Source organism: Dasypus novemcinctus, chromosome 2, assembly GCF_030445035.2.
Source record: "Dasypus novemcinctus isolate mDasNov1 chromosome 2, mDasNov1.1.hap2, whole genome shotgun sequence".
NCBI classification, from domain to species: Eukaryota; Metazoa; Chordata; class Mammalia; order Cingulata; family Dasypodidae; genus Dasypus; species Dasypus novemcinctus.
In genome coordinates, this window is record NC_080674.1 from 193,706,222 (window position 1) to 193,725,069 (window position 18,848).

The following is an 18,848-nucleotide window of genomic DNA, read 5'->3' on the forward strand; positions in this document are numbered from 1 at the left end:
GCCTAAATGTTCTCCTTGGGTGTCACTTATTTTTTTTTTTTTTAGATACTGGGATAGGGGTTTGAACACAGGACCTTGTATGTGGGAGACCGGGGCTGAACCACTGAGCAACATTGGTGTCCCTGTGTTGGCTCCCTCATCTGTTTGCTCATTGTTTGCTCATTTTAAGAGGCACTGGGAACTGAACCCAGGATCTCCTATGTGGGAGGTGGGCACTCAACTACTTGAGCCATGTTTGTTCCCCGGGCATTACTATTGTAGAGGAAGGGTGTAGTTACTCGACAGAAGGGCTTTTTATTGTCAGTGCTTGGGAATGTGGGGACACTTCAGGAGGAGGCTTTAGCCTCGATCCCAGGGACATTGGACAGATGACAATTTTCCCTAGATTTTCCCTAGAGCATGGCCAATATTGTATGTAGGGCCTCAATAAACCTTTAAACGGATGTGTCAGGGTATAAATGAGTGACTGATCATTTATATTGAAGAAGGAAATGGTTCCACCTTCGTAGTCCAGGAAGATTCCCACTTGTGTAGGAGGTGTCCTTGGGGAGAGGTAGAATCCATGGGGATTGTATGAGAAATACTGATCTTGTGCGCTGTGTCCGAGGATCCAGTATCCATTATTGGGAGATAAAGTCACAAACTGCATCTTCCTGTCCACTTCATCCAGGCACACTCCTAAACACCACCCTTCCTTTTTACCCACATACACTTCCCAGTAATGTTTCCCTGCAGAAAAACCTTGAGAAGCCACCACACACATCCTTATGAATCTCTTCTCAGAGTCGGGCACCTCTTGAGGGACATCCACATAGGTTACTTCTCTTAGATTAGAAATGCAGAGCTGGGGATGAGCTGAGTCTGGATCCAGAGTCAACTCCACTGTGGCACAATGGGGGAAGGAGAGAGCATAAGTAAGGAAGAAGGTAGTGGACCTTGGCTGAACCCAGGTGTTATGCTATTCTCCCACTGACTGGTTCAGGATGGGATCAGGTGAGGTTGAGAGCCAGAACCTGGCATAGACCAGTGAGGTGGTTATTTGTTTTCTAAAGTCTCCATCAGGCACCACCTCTCTGGCTTTTTGTTCATCATCTCTGCAGCTCTCGGTTCTCATCAACAACCTCAACTATGAGATCATACATTGCTGTAGAGCATTCCAAAGCAGCCTTCCATGAAGGTTGACTTTGCTGAGACCCACTAGTCATCTTTCTCCCACCCATTAGCTCCTTCCCAACTTCACTTACTTCCCCCACAGCCCAGACTCCATGGTTACTCCCTGGAGCTTTGCCTGAGATCCTGAACTTGGCTCCCTCCAGCCTCTGCCTTCTCCCCTCCTATGCCTGAAACATAAAGTATATCTAAGAAAGCTGCAACTTGCAGTGCATTGGAGGAGTGCAGATTTGCCACCTTCAAGGTGGGTGTCAGTGTCACTCAGCAACCCCATATCTGTTGTGGTTACCTCCTTTCCCACATCCACCTGAGGAACTATCCCACAGCCAATTTCTCAGATGTTAGTACCTTTGTGTTTCTGGGCATCTCTCCATTCTGAAAATGAGCAGGGGAGCTGGTCAGTGTTCATACTGAGAGGAGGAGGCAGGGAGAGAAGAAAGACCAAGGGTGGTTGCTGCTTTGAGACATTTGTCCATTTGTGTCATGGACCTGCCTGAGATCTGATGAAGGCATGAGTCTCCTTTACAAAATACACCCTTCCCCCAACATTTGCAGACAGTTTCACTGTCTCCTGAACCCTACAGTCTATCACAACTTTGCTTCTCCGGGGACCCATGGGCTTCAGTTTATAACAATCCATAAACTAAGGACATGGAAGGAAGAGATATACAGGGCAGAAAGGACAGCTTCTCTCACCAGTTTGTTCCTGCTTCCTTCTCCAGTCTGAAACCAAGAAAACACAGAGGAAACTGGAATCATGGAATGGAACACAGAGGAGTGTGTGGCGGGAAAACTTTGCATGTGATAACACTTTTTATGCAGGTTTTCCTGGAATTTTCATAAAATAAAAAGCAAAATACTGAGTAGCTGATACAATGTCTAGATAAAAGCTCAAAACCTCATAGTGCTGAAGTTGAGGTGGATTAAGTTCTTCACCATTTGGGGTCTACATCTATCAGACAGTTCGTGGAATCTTTAGTTTTTCTCAAACCAAATGCACCAAAATCCTAATTTTGCAGAAAATTGTAGAGATTTCCAGACATCAGTACTAACCTTAACCAGACTTATTGCTGAGGCTCAATTCATTAGTTAATGGGTAGGGAGAGTGAAACAGCTCCTGTCTTTGGCTTGCACATGCTTTCTGTTCACTCTGGAACCAGAAAGCATTCATATGACTGAAACTGTGGCCTAAAGAGAGACCCAGGAGAAGTGTTACATGAAAGGCTTTGAACATAAGACACTTACTCAATTCTTCCTGGAGTTTCCCTGAAAGAGAAAGGGAATATTTAGTGGTTAGCATAAGATTGGGTAAGGTGCAAACACAACCATGGCTCTTTGCTCAGGTGGGACAGACTGTGGAGTCTGAATGACAAAAGGATCTCCTAGAACTAATCCCCACTCTTTTCCCTCCCTTGCCCCAATATATAGCATCTCTATATGGAGTAAAAACAAGAGATAAGAATAAGCTTGCTGAAGAGAGTGTCTAATATCTGGGAGTCTGTGGGGATGGAGGTTATTTGGGAAGATGGCAGCTGGGAGGGTGAGATGGGATTATGGCATGTAGTCCTAATGGAGAGGTATTGCCCCAAGGAGGACAAATTTAGCCATTGAGGCTGAAAATTCTTGGTGAGGCTAATTCTTAAAAAATCTCACTGTTAGTCACTTTTATTTCTTCTTTCATAAAAACCTTTCCAACTGCATTGAAACTTTTATTGGGGTTTTTGTGTTGCTCTAAGAAATTTATATAAGTTTTAAACACACTGAAAATCACTTTTTACCTTAATTCTAGTCCTATGTGAATTAGCAAGGGTCTGGCAGGGGCTGGCATTTTTTGAGGAATGCATTTCAGAAAGTGGATTTGGACTCTGTGGTCCAGGTGATGGACCCCTGGTCCCAAGTACATGGGAGCATCACTGACATGGTCCTGCTGGAACCATGTATAAGCCACAGGTTCAGACTTTTCTATTTCACTTACTCTGGCATTTGAAGAGAAAAATAAACTGCCCAATGATACAAACACATAGGCCAAAGAAGAAGAATCCCAGTAAAATGGAAGCCATGCGCCAAGGTGAAGGCTGGAAAAATGTCTCTGAAAAACAAGTCCACAGAACCCCTTAGTTAAATTGACTGAACTGTGAAGGCAGTTTGCCTCTCACTGAAGTAATCCTCTTGGACCCCAAGATGAATATTATATTTTTCTTTATTTTCTTCTGAAGTTCTAAAACTTTGCTTAATTCTTCTGCATAGATCTTGATCTGTCTGGATTTTATTTTTGTATGCAATTTACGATAAAGTTTTTAATTTATTTTCTCCTAAATGGATAACAACTGTTCCATCACCTACTGAATGGACATTTCTTTACACATTTTACACAGAGTGGCACCTCTGTCTATATCAATTTCTGTTCAGGTTTGAATTTGTTTCTAGGTTCTCTGTTCTGTGCCATTGGTGCCACTTATCTCTCTGTGTGTTAATAATTTGACTGGATTATTTATCACAGCTCTGGGATATGTTTTGATATATACTAGCTTTTTAGCCATTTCTTGTTATCTCTTACTATTTTTTTTTGCTTTGGCAATTCTTGGCCATTAACTTTGTCACATAAATGTTGAAATTAATTTGTCAAGTTCTAAGGAAATGCTGTTCAGATTTGAGTGGAATTGTATTCAATCCATAGACAATTCTGGAAATCTTTCAAATATTGCATATTCTTATCTGGAAAATATCATATCTCTCCTCTTATTTCAGTTTTCCTTAATGTCTTTTTATGAAGTTTCATAATGTCCTTTCACAAGAGTTTGCAAGTATTTTATTCCTAGTTAGCAAAATTTTTATTGTTACTACATAAGGTATGTTAGTTTTTCTGTCTTAGGTTGTGTATAGAAATGCAATTTATTTTATTTTTTTATTTCACTGCCATGAAAATGAACAATGTTTTTATTAATTGAAATAATTTGTCTGTGGATTCTTTTTTGTTTTCAGTGAACAATGGCCATTCTACTTGTTCTTTTCTAAAGTTATAACTCTTTAAATTTTTTTCCATGATTGCAAATTTTAATACTCCATTATAATGTGCAATAGAAATACTCGTTCAATCATCCTTAAGTTCCTGACTTTAAATGACATATTATTACTTATGATAAATACTTCAGGTTTCTAACAGTTTACCATTTTAACATCCTACCATTATGTATGACATTTGTACTAGTTATTTTAAATATCTTTTTATGAGATAAGGAGATTCTCTTTTATTTCTAGATTCATAAGACATTCTCTTCTATTTCTGGATTCATATAAGTTTTAAATCACGAATGGATTTTGTAATTTATGTTTTATCTACATCCATTAAGAGAATTATAAAGTTTTTCTCCTTTCATTCTATAAGGTAATAAGTACATTAATATATATTCCATTGTTGAATAACAATATTTTCCAGGATAAGTTCAATTTAGTCATGATGTTTTATGGCATTTACATTCCTTTGGTTTGAACTAATAGGAATTTTACATCTATGTTACTAAGTTACATTGGCCAGTATGTTTCCTTTTACAAATTGCCCTTGTCTGTATTGGTATCAAAATTATGTTAACTTAAGAAAATGAGTTTAATATTTCCTATCGTTCTATTTTCTGGAAGGTTTTCTGAAAGACTGGAATTTTCAGTTTTTGCGAATGCTTCGTAGATTTAGTTTGGAAAGTAATAAGGCCTGAGTGTCTTCTTTGAAAGAACACTTTTAAATACTAATTCAATTCCTTTAGTGGTTATACAATTAGTTAGGTGGTCCATTTTCCCTGGATTAAGATTTTGCATTTTATATATTGCTAGGTACTCTTTCATTTCATCATTCTAAAATATAATAGCATAAAGTTATTCATAACCAGTTTACCTTTTAAATCTACGCTGCATCATTAGCTCTGGCCCTCTTCTTATTTCATACACTGATTAATTGTGCCTCTCTTTTATTCCTGATTAATGTTGCTAGAAGCTTGTTTATTTTAATAGTACTTTGAAACATCTTTGTTAATCTGCACTATTAGTCTTTTTATTTCTGTACTCCTTCATTTATGATATCCATCCTTCTATTCTCTTTCAGTTTATTCTGAAGTATATATGGATTCCTAACAGAAACTTTATTGGCTTTTTCATTTCTAATATGAACATTTGAAATATAATTTCACCTCAGAAAACTATTTTAGCTCCATTTAACACATTATGATATATTGTGATTTCATTACCATTCAGTTCTATTGTCTACTTATCATTATGATTTTTTTCAATGATCTCGCCACTATTTTAGAAATGTGTTTTTAAAGTTTACAAACATAAGAATTTTAAATTATCTTTTGTTATGTCATTTAACTTAATTATATTGTGGTTAGAAATCATTGTAGGATGCCAATTCCTTGGAATTTTCTCAAATTGTTTTTATGTGTTCGTACCTGGTAAAATTTTGTAAATGTTCAATATGTTCTTCAAAATAATATTTATTTTCCAAATTTGGGGTACAGTCTTCTAGGAATATCTAATAGATGAGGTTTTTTAATTTGGAGTTCAAATAGTCTATATATTTACTAATTCTGTCTACTTATTTATTTGGTGAGGAAACCGATAGTGTATCAATTTCACCTTATATTTTTATTGATATTTTCTTTATGTATGTTAAAGATATATTATAGATGAATATATGTTTAAAATTTCTACGTTTTCCTGGTGAATTAAATTTTTATATTCATGAAGTTACTCTACCTCTAATAATGCTTTTTTTTCCTTAGGCCTCTTTTTATCTCCTTTCTTGGCACTAATATATCTATATGGAACTTCTTTGCTTAATATTTGTTTGGTATGGTTTTTTTCCATGTTTCATTTTCATTGACTAGCTCATATGTTTTACTTTTTTTTTTAACTGCCACAGTTGGAATATTTTAATCCAGTCCGACATCCTTTATCTTTTAATTGGCATTTTAAGTCTCTTTACATTGATCATGATTACAGACAAATTTGTGTTTTATTTTTAAAAAATTCATCCCAATTTATCTTTATGCTTATTCTATTCTGTTTCACAAATAATAACTCAGTACGTCTTCTAAAAATGGGCAAATGATAATGTTTTTCTTGGCCCTACAGTGAGCTGTCTTAAGTTTTGTATGTGCTGAGTTTAAAGAGGTACATGATGTGCATAACTTCGTGGTGAAAGAAATTCTATACCTTGGGATTGTAAGAAATTCTGTTTCCATCTAATAAAAACTTTATGATTTTACTTTTCATAAATCAGTGATCTTTGACTTTGAAAATGAATCATTAAACAGGGCAATACTAAACAATAACCTTGAGATAATGGCTCCTATTCTCCCTCCTGTTACCCAAGCATCCCCTCCCACACCCGACCCTCCTTGCACCTCTTCCTTCTGCCCACTCACCTCCTATCCATACCCTGGATTCAACACTTTGACTCTGCTCAACAATCTGGATGGAACATGATATGCTCCCAGAATTTTCTTGAATGGTAAGGTAGGTCTCCACATCAAACAGGCCTTGCTTGTCTACATTCACCTTTGAGTCTGAGGGCAAATCATGTCCCTGTGGTCTTTTCCACTTCACCATTGGCTGGGGGAACCAACCTGAAGACTGGCAGCATAACTGTATTTCTCCATAAGCATATCCCATGATAGAAACAAGAGGAGTAGAGCCTAGTGCTGGGGAGAAAACAGGGAAGGGATGAAAGCAGAGAGCATATCCCAGGCCACAGCTGTTCTGAACCAGATTCATCAAGCATATGAATCTCTCTCTTTCTCTCATCCGTTTGTCATTCATCTCACTCTTATGTACATATAACTTAAAATACTACTATAAGTACTTCCATGGTTTTTGTTCATTCAACATTTATTTAGCAACTACTATATGCCTGGCATTCTTAAGCAATAAAAATGATGACTTGAATAAGACAGAGCCCCTTCTATGAAGAACTCACTAATAGACAACAAATGCAAACAATATATATTTCATCATGAAAATTGCAGCTATGGAAGCATGATCAAGTTAGGACAGAAGAGAAACTGATGAATTTCCAGGACACATCATAGGTAACATGTGAACTTCACCACTTGCTCATGGTGACATTTTGTACATGAGAAGACACTATAAAGAAAGTGAAAAGATAATCTACAGAATGGGAGAAAAAAATGCTGACCATATATCTGATAGGAGTTTAATATCCAGAATATATCAAGAATTGGTAAAAATCAATAATAAAAGACATGTAACATAATTTAAAATATGGGTGAAAGACTTGAATATGTGTTCCTCTTAAAAAATATACAAATGTCCAGTAGGTACATGAAACTATGGTCAATATCATTGGACTCTGAGAAATGTAAATTGAAACCAGAATGAGATACCACTTCATATCTACTCTGATGATTTTTATTTTAAAAAAAGAAAATAAGTTTTGATAAAGATGCAGTGAAGCTATGGCACATACATTCCTTGGGCTTTGTAAAATGGTGCAGCCACTGTTGAAATCAGTTTGGTGGTTTCTTAGAAAGTTTAACATTGAATTAACATATGACCCAGCAATCCTGCTTTTGTATATATCCCAAAGTATTGAAAGCAACGACTTAAACTATATTTGAGCATTGTAGGTCATAGCAGCATTATTCACAATAGCAAAAGATGGAAGCGACTAAAGTGTCCATCACAATAAATCAGTAAAAAAAGGTACATGTATACACTGTGGTAGATTATGCAACCATCGTGGTATATTGTCCCCCTCATTTTTGATGGACAGTTTTGCCACATGCAAAATACTTTGCTCATAGTTTTTCTCTTTCAGTACCTTAAATACATTATATTTTCTTCTTCTCACCTCTATGGTTTCTAGTGAGAGGTTGGCACTTAATTTTCTTGAGGTTACTTTGTATGTGATGCTTTTATTTTCTCCAGTGCCTTTCAGAAACCTCTCTCTCTGATATTTGTCTTTCTGAATAGTAATGTTTCAGAGTAGAACTAGGCAGATTTATTATTTTTGGGTGTGTTGTCCTTGGACATTGGTATTTATGTATTTTATAAGGGTTGGGAATTTTTGGTCATTATTTCCTCAAGTATTCTTTTTGTCCCTTTTCCATTTTCTTCTCTTTTTGTGATATCAATATTGTGCATATTCATGCATTAGTGTTTTCATTCAATTCCCTGAGACCCTGCTCCATTTTTTCCATTCTCTTCTCTTTCAGTTCTCCTGTAGTTTCCAGTGAAGATGTTCTGTTCTCAAAATCACTAATCCTGTCTTCAAGCAATTCAAATCTGCTGTTATGTGTCTCTAATGTATTTTTAATCTCATCCATCATGTTTTTCATTCTCATAACCTCTGTTACTTTTGTAGGCTTTCAAATTGTTCTTAATCCTCACCCAGTGTGTTCTTAATATCTTTTATCTCTTTTGTCATATTTTTCTAAATTCAAAGAATTTAGAAGATTTGCGTGATTATCATTGGTTAGTTTTCTTAAATCTGTATCTCATCAGGATACTTGTTTTTTCCTTTAATTGGGCCATCTCTGCCTGTTTCCCAGTATGCCTTGTAATTTTTGCTGATGTCTAGGCATCTGAATGTTGGTGAAGCTATTCTAATGATGAATTTCTCTCTTGCCTAATGGTTTTGTTTCATGGCTTTTCTTTGATTTTCGTTTCAACTTATTCTGAGTCTTTAAAATTCCAAAGCTTAAGATATCAAATCAGGACAGAGGCTTGCTAATGGGGCACAGACTTTCTCCCAGGAGTTGGGACTAAAGAGAAACCTAAAGGTAATTTTTCTCATTATATTTTTCTGTCTGGCCAGTAGATGACACTAATTTGTGAACCTTTCCACAGAATTGTTTCTTTCAACCTCCCCTTGCCCATGTTTCTGGTCTGGCCAGAGCTGTGATTCAAAGAGGCTCTGCTTGCCTGAATCACTGAAGAGAAACAACTCTCCAGCCTCCAATGCATGTCTCTTCCCTTCTAAGTCAGCTGCAATGAGTCATGGGTTTTATCCAGGCTTAACATCTTGAGGGTGGGGCTGGATACTCTTCCCAGCCACCACAGGGTTTAGTAACTCACATTTGTTGTTTCAGATTTCTCTTCACAATGTCTCTTGACTTTCTGGCAGCTGTGAAGCACTGTCCTGGTCTGCTGACCCCCTCAGCAGGTCCCTTGGACAGTTTTTGACCCTTTCTCTATTGTTTTTGTGAGATGGTTGAGCCCTGCCTGCCAACTCTGACTCCATCTTCCTATAACTGTCTCTCATTATAGTTTTTTAAAATTATTTTGAAAGAGACTTTAGATTACACAAATGTTACATTAAAAAAATAGGGGGATTCCCATATACCTCACCCCTCCCCCTTCCACACTTTTGAACTAAATATATTATGTAATCTCATGGAATTAATAATTACAATATAGGTCACTAGAAAATAGATTAGGGGTAAAAAATGGAAAGCTGAGGATAAACTGTGCAGAATTAGTAAAAAGTTTGTTGGGGGAAATGAATAGAAATGGTGAAAGTTCATCAAAGTGTTTGTAACTAGCAGTGCTATTATATGGATATGACACTAGTTGAAGGGGAAACTCTAAGGACATGTATATTACTAGAAGGAAAGCTAGAGCGAAGTGAGGAAGGGAGAAAGGGGGAAGGATAGACTCTTAAGCAGTTTATTCAATTGCAAAGAGGATTCCTTGCTTGAGGCTTTGTCTGGTCTTCTTTGTTTGTTTGTTTTGTCTTTCCTTCCTCTTTATCCCCCAATGATCCTCCCCCTTTTTTTCTATTAAAAATCGCTGCTGCAGGTAGTTTTTCTTGTTTGCTGTACTTCCTCATCATTGATTTCCTCTTTTCTGTGTGTACTGATTTTGGCTACCAACGCTAACCCTTTCCTTTACATCTTTCTTCCATCTTCTATTGTTTCTTTTACATTCCACCTCTCTTAGTTTAACCCCCAAATTTTCTGACTTTTTATTTCTAATATCTCTGTTCTGTTTTCTTTCTTTTATTCATTCTTTGTGTTATTGTCCTTTCTGTTCTCTTTCTCTATCTCTTGACCACACTGGCCTTTTAATTCATATTTAATTCAGAATTTAATTCTTCTCCATATTCAGTTTACCATCTCATTGTAGGTACTCCACTTTTTTTTTCTGCTTTAAAACTTTGCTGTGTTCTATTTTTTTTTCATTCTTTTTTTTCTTTATTTTTTTAATATTACATTCAAGAAATATGAGGTCCCCATATACCCCCCACCCCCCTCACCCCACTCCTCCCCCCAAAACAACAATCTTCTCCATCATCATGAGACATTCATTGCATTTAGTGAATACTTCTCTGAGCACCGCTGCACCTCATGGTCAATGGTCCACATCATAGCCCACACTCTCCCACATTCCACCCAGTGGGCCATGGGAGGACATACAATGTCTGGTAACTGTCCCTGCAGCACCACCCAGGACAACTCCAACCCCCAAAAATGCCCCCACATCTCATCTCTTCCTCCCACTCCCTAACCCCAGCAGCCACCATGGCCGCTTTCTCCACACCAATGCCACATTTTCTTTGATTACTAATCACAATAGTTCATGAATAGAATATCAGTAAGTCCACTCTAATCCATACTCTATTCCTCAATCTGTGGACCTTGGAATGGTTGTGTCCACTCCACATCTATATCAAGAGAGGCCTTAGATTCCACATGGATGCTGGATGCAATCCTCCTGCTTTCAGTTGTAGACACTCTTGGCTCCCTGGTATGGTGGTTGACCTTCTTCAACTCCGTGTTAGCTGAGTAGGGTAAGTCCAATAAACCAGAGTGTAGGAGCTGAAGTCGGTACTCCACGTTTTTACTGTTATAACTCTACACAGCTTACATGAGCATAATACACATTCTCCTAGATCTCACATGGTTCTTCTGCTAACATTTACTATCTGTACTACTATTACACTTTTTCTTTTCTTATCTCTTTTGCTTTCCCTGGTCCTAATATTTTCCTTCAAGGGGACTTAGACAACTACAAGGAAATAGAATAAGAAGAAAAAATTGTCTAAGAAAAGACTAAGCACACATAAAAAATAGCACTTAAATAAACCCTGAGACTAGATGGAGAAGCTAATCAACTGAATAAAGTGAGTTGGGAGGTCATTCCAGAGGTTACATGTATGAAAATCTCAGGAGGATCTCACTGACTGCCACAGTAAACAGTACCTCAAGCCGAGGTTCTCCTGGAGGTTCTAGAGACATTTATTTATTTTTTTTAATTGACTTTGTAATAATATTATATTAAAAATATATATGTGAGGTCCCATTCAACCCCATCCCCCCACCCCACCTCTCCCCCCCCCAGCAACACTCGTTCCCATCATCATGACACATCCATTGGATTTGGTAAGTACTAGAGACATTTAGACACTGTAGGCAGGGCAGACAACTCCAGAAAATAGGCATCCCTCAGTGGGTCTTACCTTAGAATATATAATAACCCATCTCTCCAAGGTATCAGAGTTAAACTCATTATAATTTTCCTACACATGGATCTTCTGCTCCATTTATCTGAACCTATAAAACATATGTCCCAGAGACTTAAATCTTCTGGCTGTTCATATACTGGTACCCTGAATCTCAGCAGAGTTACAGCCAACACCTATTGTCCAATTTATCAGACTCACCCAGCAAATAACAAAAGAATGATAATGAACAACATCCATCCAAAAAAACCAGAGTATCCACAACTGCAAGCAGAACAATTCCCTCCATCTGTCCCATAGGATCTAAGCTCTCTCTCTACCAGTAGCAGAGTGGGCATCACCATCCCAAAATCCTCATGACTGAGGAAAGAACAAGCATGAGAGGGGAATGCAAATATGGACTAAAGTTGACTTATTATTACTATAGTAATGGAAGAATTTGTAACATTGATATAAAGTCAATGCTCACCAGAGGTTCTGAGGGGAGGGAAAAGGAAGAATAGGTGTCACATGAAGCATTATTGGGACACTGGAATTTTTCTGCATAAAATTGCAATGAGGAATACAAAGCCATTATACAGTTTTGTCAAAACCTATATAATTGTGCAGTGCAAAGTGTAAACAATAATGTAAACTATAGACCATGCTTAATACGTGCTCATCAATTGTAATAAATGTACCACACTAATGAAAGATGTTGTTAATGGGGGAAGTATGGGAAGGGGAGGGGGTGTAATATATAGCAAAAATTTTTGTTCTCAAAAAAGAAAAGAAGGAGTGTTGGGTTTTGTCAAATGCCTCTTATGTGTCAGTTGAGAGGATCATGTAATTTTTCCCCTTTGTGTTGATAATATGGTGTATTACATTAACTGAGTTTCTTATGTTGATTCACTCTTGCACATCAGGGATATCTCCCACCTAGATAAGGGTGTATAATTCTTTTAATATGGCTTGAGTTTGCTAGCATTTTCTTGAGGATTTTTGCATCTATATTCATAAACAATATTAGTCTGTAATTTTCTTTTCTTGTAATATCTTTCTCTTCCTGTGGTATTAGGATCATGTTTGGCCTCATATAATGTGTTAGGTACCATTCCTCCCTCTTCATTATTTGGAAGAGTTCGTGCAGTGATTTTGGTTAATTCTTCTTGGAATGTTTGGTAGAATTCATCTCAAGCAATCTGGTTCTGGGTTTTCTTTTTTTGGGAATTTTTTGATTTCTTATTCAATCTTTTTACTTATTATTGCTTTGTTGAGATCTTATATTTCTTGTTGAGTCAGTGTAGGTTTTTTCTGTGTTTCTAGGAATTTCTCCATTCATGACAGTATACTGGTTGACTGATTTGTTGGCATACAGTTGTTGATACTATCCTCTCATGATCCTTTTTATATCTGTAGGGACAGTAGTAATGTCTCTCTCTTTCACTTTTTTTTTTTTTTTTAATTAATTTTTTTATTTTTTATTGACTTTGTAATAATATTACATTAAAAATATATATGTGAGGTCCCATTCAACCCCACCCCCCCACCCCCCCTCTCCGCCCCCCCAACAACACTCGTTCCCATCATCATGACACATCCATTGGATTTGGTAAGTACATCTTTGGGCACCTCTGCACCTCATATACATTGGTTCACATCATGGCCCATACTCTCCTCTATTCCATCATGTAGGCCCTGTGAGGATTTACAATGTCCGGTGATTACCTCTGAAGCACCATCCAGGGCAGCTCCATGTCCCGAAGACGCCTCCACCTCTCATCTCTTCCTGCCTTTCCCCATACCCTTTGTCCATTATGTCCACTTTTCCCAATCCAATGCCACCTCTTCTATGTGGACACTGGATTGGTTGTGTCCATTGCACCTTTATGTCAAGAGGAGGCTCAGATTCCACCTGGATGCTGGATGCAATCCTCCCATTTTCAGTTGTAATCACTCTAGGCTCCATGGTGTGGTGGTTGTCCTTCTTCACCTCCATCTTAGCTGAGTGTGGTAAGTCCAATAAATCAGATTGTAGGTGCTGGAGTCTGTTGAGGCTCAGGATCTGGCTATCACATTGTCAGTCCAGAGATTCAAATCCCCTAAATATATCTTAAACCCCAACATTAACTGCACCTCCAGCACATTAGCATGAAAGTCTTATGAAGGGAGATCCCATCTGAGTCCAGATTCATCACACATAAACACCATTTTCAAAGAGGGGCCATCTGCCCTGGTAGTTAACCCCATCGGCCATGACCATAACTCCCATGGGTCTCTTTAGCCCTCAAAGGAACCAATATCTGGGGGTTGTATCTGCTTTATCTGTCTCTCTGACTCTGCTCAGTTGTGCATGAGGGCAAACCTTCTGCCAGCCTCCAGACTCTTTTTTAGAAACTCGTAGCCATATAAACTCATTTCTCCTTTCCATTTCCCCCTTACTTTAGGTCAAACAGCATTTTAAAGTCATGGTATTTTATGTAGACATGGATATTCTGCTGATCCGCATTGAACCTTCCGTATAAGGTCATTTTCCAGTTGCATCATCAGTTGGTAGTTGATAGTGGTCCCTCGTTGCCAGGGAGGCTCATCCCCGGGTGTCATGTCCCACGCTGGGGGGAAGGCATTGCATTTACATGCTGAGTTTGGCTTCGAGACTGGCCACATTTGAGTAACATGAAGGCTGACAGAAGGAAATTCCCAGGCACAAAGTTGCTCTAGGCCTTGTTATTATTTTGGGTTTATCAGCTCACAAGCATAGTCATTAGTATCAGGGGCTCACTGTTGAACCCTCACTCCCTCCCGGTCCCCACCACTGTACCTGGGAGACTGTCGCTGCTCCCCTAGGGACCACGACAGAGCACCACTGGCCAGGAACCCAGTACCCCCCCTACTGTGGTTTTTAATTGTTGCCACTATGAGTATATCCAAACATTACCATGCACCCTGGACATATGTTCTGTACAGCTCCCTGTCAATCATATATCACCTGTCATTGGTATCCCATACCAGTATCCCTCCATTGCCATTGTTGAAACACTCTGTGATCCAGAACTCCCCGAAATTTGAAGCCCAATATAATGTCATGGTCCCTTACTAGGGAATGGCATATAGCGATGAGTTTAAGCTCTCTTTCACTTTTGATTGTAATTATTTCCATCCTGTTTCTTTTTTCTCTGTCAGTCTAGCTAAATGTTTGTCAATGTTATTTATCTTTTTAAAGTAAAAATTTGTGAGTTTGTTAATTCTCTACTGGATTTATTCTCTATTTCATTTGTTTCTGCTCTAATCTGTTATTTCCTTCCTTGTTTCTAACTTTGATTTAGTTTGCTGTTCTTTTTCTAGCTCCTCAAAGTATGTAGTTTAGTCTCTATTGTGAATTTTCTTTCTTTTTTAATGTAAGGATTGGGAGCTATAAATTTCCTTCTAGTCACAGTCTTTACAGCATCGATAGCAGTTTGATATTATTGATGAATTGAAAAAAGAAATATTGCATTATGTTTGTTAACTGATCTTCTCTTCTGGGCATATTAGATTATATTTGATTCAGAGGTTTACTTGATTAGGTAATCAGGTAAACCTCTTGTGCCCACCAAGGGGTAAGGACTCAGAGATTTAAAAAAATATGGCAAAGGAGTGAGTTGAGGGTTTTTGATGTTAGAGTTTTGAGGTTGGAGTTTGATGCTTGAGCCTTAAGCTGGAGCCCTGAAAAGAGAGGAACTCTAAGCCTGGAAAGAAGCAAGCCCTGGAAAGAGAGGAACCAAGGAAGCCTGAACTCTTGCACATGTCAGCAACCATCTTGCTCCAACATGTGAAAATATACTTTGGTGAGGGAAGTAACTTATGCTTTATGGCCTGGTATCTGTAAGCTCCTATCCCAAATAAATACCTTTATAAAACCCAACTAATTTCTGGTATTTTGCATCAGCATTCCTTTGACTGACTAATATAGCATCCCAAAAATTTATAAGCCATTTTAATGAGATATACTCACATTCCATCTTCATACAGTCTAGATAAAGTGTACAATCACTCACTCTCAGTATAACCAGAGTTCTGCATTCACCACCACGATCAATTTTAAAACATTTTCATTACTCTAAAAAGAAAAAAAACACTTATATCCCTTTATTTATAACTTTCTATGATTGACACTTAGCATTGGTGTGGTACATTTGTTACAATTGATGAAAAAATATTAAAATATTACTATTAACTATAGTCCACTGTTTGCATTAGGAGTAATTTTCCCATATACCAAATCTACTATTAACACCTTGTGTTAATGACACACATTTGTTCTAGTTCATGAAAGAACATTCTTATATTTTTACTATTAACCACAGCCATAGTCCACAACAGGGTTCACTGTGTGATACAGTCCCATCTTCTATCCAATAGCTTTCCTTCTAGTAATATACATAAACCAAAACTTTCCCTTTCAACCACATCCACAGAAATAATTCAGTGCTGTTAATTATACTCACAATAAGGTACTACATCACCTTTATCCATTTAAAACATTCACAATCACCTAATCAAACTAATTAGAAATTTTGTTCAAATTAAGTATCAGCTCCCCATTCTCTACCCTCCTTCTATCTCCTAGTAACCTATATTCTAGATTCTAACTCTGTGTGTTTGCTTATTATAGTTAGTTCAAATTAGTCTGCTCACACAATATTTGTCCTTTTTATCTGGCTTATTTCACTCAATGTAATGTCCTCAAGGTTCACCTATCTTGTCATATGCATAGGACTTCATTCCTCCTTACATTTGCATAATATTCCTTCATATGTATATATCACATATTGTATGTCCATACATCAGTTGATGGACACCTAGGTTGTTTCCATTTTTTGACAATCATGAACATCTATGTGCAAATATAAACATCAATGTGCAAACGTCTGTTCACATCCCCTGATTTCAGGTCTTCTTTGTATATATATGAAGAAGGGATTGCCAGATCTATGACAATTCTATATTAAGAACTTCCAAACTGTCTTCCACAGCAGCTGCATCATTCTACATTCCCACCTACAGCAAATGACTGCTCTTCTTCCTTCACACCATCTCCAACACTGTTAATTTTCTGTTTGTTTGTTTTTTAATAATGGCTGTGATGGTTAGGATGTGTCATCTTGGCCAGGAAATGGTGCCCAGTAGTTGTTTGGTCAAGCAAACACTGGGCTAATTGTAATACAAGGATATCTCATTCGTGAGTCAATTGCATATATGACTTGATTACATCTACATTGAACTTAGGAGATTGTTGTCAGCAATGAGTTATTTCTCATCGAGTCAGTTGAAGGTCTTACAAGGAGAAGTGATTTCCTCATTTAGAAAGAGAATTTCCATCTCTCCTTCAGAGAGCCAGCATCTCCTGGGGAACTCATCAAGGACCTTCACTGGAGTCCCTGGCTTGCAGCCTGCCCTACAGCATTTGGACTTGTGCATCACCACAGTTGTGTGAGACAAGTGTAACAAATATACCACACCAATGCTAACAGTCAACAGTAGAGCGGTATAAGCAGGCTTTTCTTTTTGGAGTAATGAAATTTCGTACTATTTGTATATATCTACTGTAGGTTCTGTTTCCTTAGAGAACTCTGCCTAACCCAGGGGCCATTCTAGTTGGTGGGACATGATATCTTATTGTGGTTTTGACTTGTATTTCTCTAATAGATTGTGAGGTCAAGCAAATATTTCCATGCACTTTTAAGCCTCTTGAAAAAATGTCTATTCAAGTCTTTTACAAATTATAATTTTAAAAATTTATTATAGAAGTTGTGGGTTTACCGAATACTCATGCACAAAGCATAAGATTTCCATACACCACCCCACCAACAACTTACATTTGCGTAGAACATTTGTAACAACTAATGATAGCCTATTTTTATAATTATAATGTTAACTTATTTTATCTTATATTAATGTTACAAGTTACTCCATTAACACAAGATAATACCTACAAAAACAATTAGTCTACTTTGATCTGTGGTTACACTCCTCATTATTTTTGTTAATTCCTCAATCTTGAGGGACTAAGATTGACTGCTTTAGACTGAGAAGGGACAATGATGTTATGGGGTAGAGGAAAGGAATTGTTTTGCTTGCAGTTGAAGATACTCCTTGATTTGAGGATGGACTGGTTCATCATCATCGTTTTGTAGATTGTTCAAGGCAAGCCCAAAGAACTAGAGTGTAGAAGTTGGCTGCAAGTCTGCTGGGTTTGAGAGCTCAATTTACATATGAACAATTCAAAGATTTAAGTCTCTAAGAAATATAATATCATTAACAAGTACATTGAGAATTACAGTTTCAGGTGAAAGGATTAGGAGAATCATGATTAGGGAAATTATAAATGAGTATAACTATGTTATATTGGGGAAATAAATTTTCATATTAGTCCCAGATAGGGCCTTCTGAGGGGATGTTGATTTCATGCAGCTGTTACCTTGCCTATGGTGTCCAGATGTACCTAGAGCCCTTGGTGGCACTTTTGTTTGAAGCTTTGTTTACTGTGGCAGTCTGTGAAATCTTCCTGAGACCTAAGTGTAACCTCTGGAATGACCTCCTGTACTCTCTTTTAAATTTCTTAGCCATAAAACTCTATTTTATGCAATATTTCCCCCTTTTAGTCAAGGTCTTTTTCCAAATACATCACTAGTGTACACTTGGTAAAAATCCCTCAGTGCCAGTGAAGTTCATCCCTAGGAATCATGTCCCTTGCTAGAGGAAAAGTAGTGAGTTTATTTGATGAGTTTGGCTTAGAAGGAGGCCACATTTGAGTAACAATGTTTTCAGGAAGTAACTCTTAGGCATTAATTATAATTAGGCTTAGTTTCATTATTATTACACAGGGCTTATATGTTCCAGAAATTTTGCCATCTTAATTGATAAAATAGCAAAACTTCCCCAGGAGGAAAGTTTAATATGTGTTCTAGCTACTATGGGAGCCTCTATCTAGAAAACATAACTTTGGCAACAAGGATACATTTATACCCCATTGAAATATGCTTTAAGTGCATTTCCCCCCATATACCACCCCATCATCAACACCCTGTACTAGTGACATACCTTTGTTATAGATCCTGAAACAACATTCTTATATCTGTATTATTAAGCAGAATCATTGGAAACCACAGTATTCAATGTTGTACAATCCCCCTTTTTATCCTCTAGCTTTCCTTCTAGCAATATATACACCATGTTCACAGTG

At 37.5% G+C, this 18,848-nt stretch overlaps 1 protein-coding gene across 1 annotated transcript in view; it reads right to left on the minus strand.

Moving 5' to 3' along the window:
• Positions 1 to 274: 274 nt before the first annotated feature.
• BTNL3 (butyrophilin like 3) overlaps positions 275 to 18,848 on the minus strand; it is a 37,294-nt gene continuing 18,720 nt past the window's right edge. The window contains exons 3-8 of the mRNA XM_023584136.2: positions 6,588 to 6,863; positions 3,146 to 3,259; positions 2,416 to 2,436; positions 1,867 to 1,893; positions 1,519 to 1,545; positions 275 to 882 (exon numbers count right to left, since the gene is read on the minus strand). Of these exons, the coding sequence (XP_023439904.2) occupies positions 275 to 882; positions 1,519 to 1,545; positions 1,867 to 1,893; positions 2,416 to 2,436; positions 3,146 to 3,259; positions 6,588 to 6,863 (1,073 nt within the window). The remainder of the gene's footprint in view (positions 883 to 1,518; positions 1,546 to 1,866; positions 1,894 to 2,415; positions 2,437 to 3,145; positions 3,260 to 6,587; positions 6,864 to 18,848) is intronic.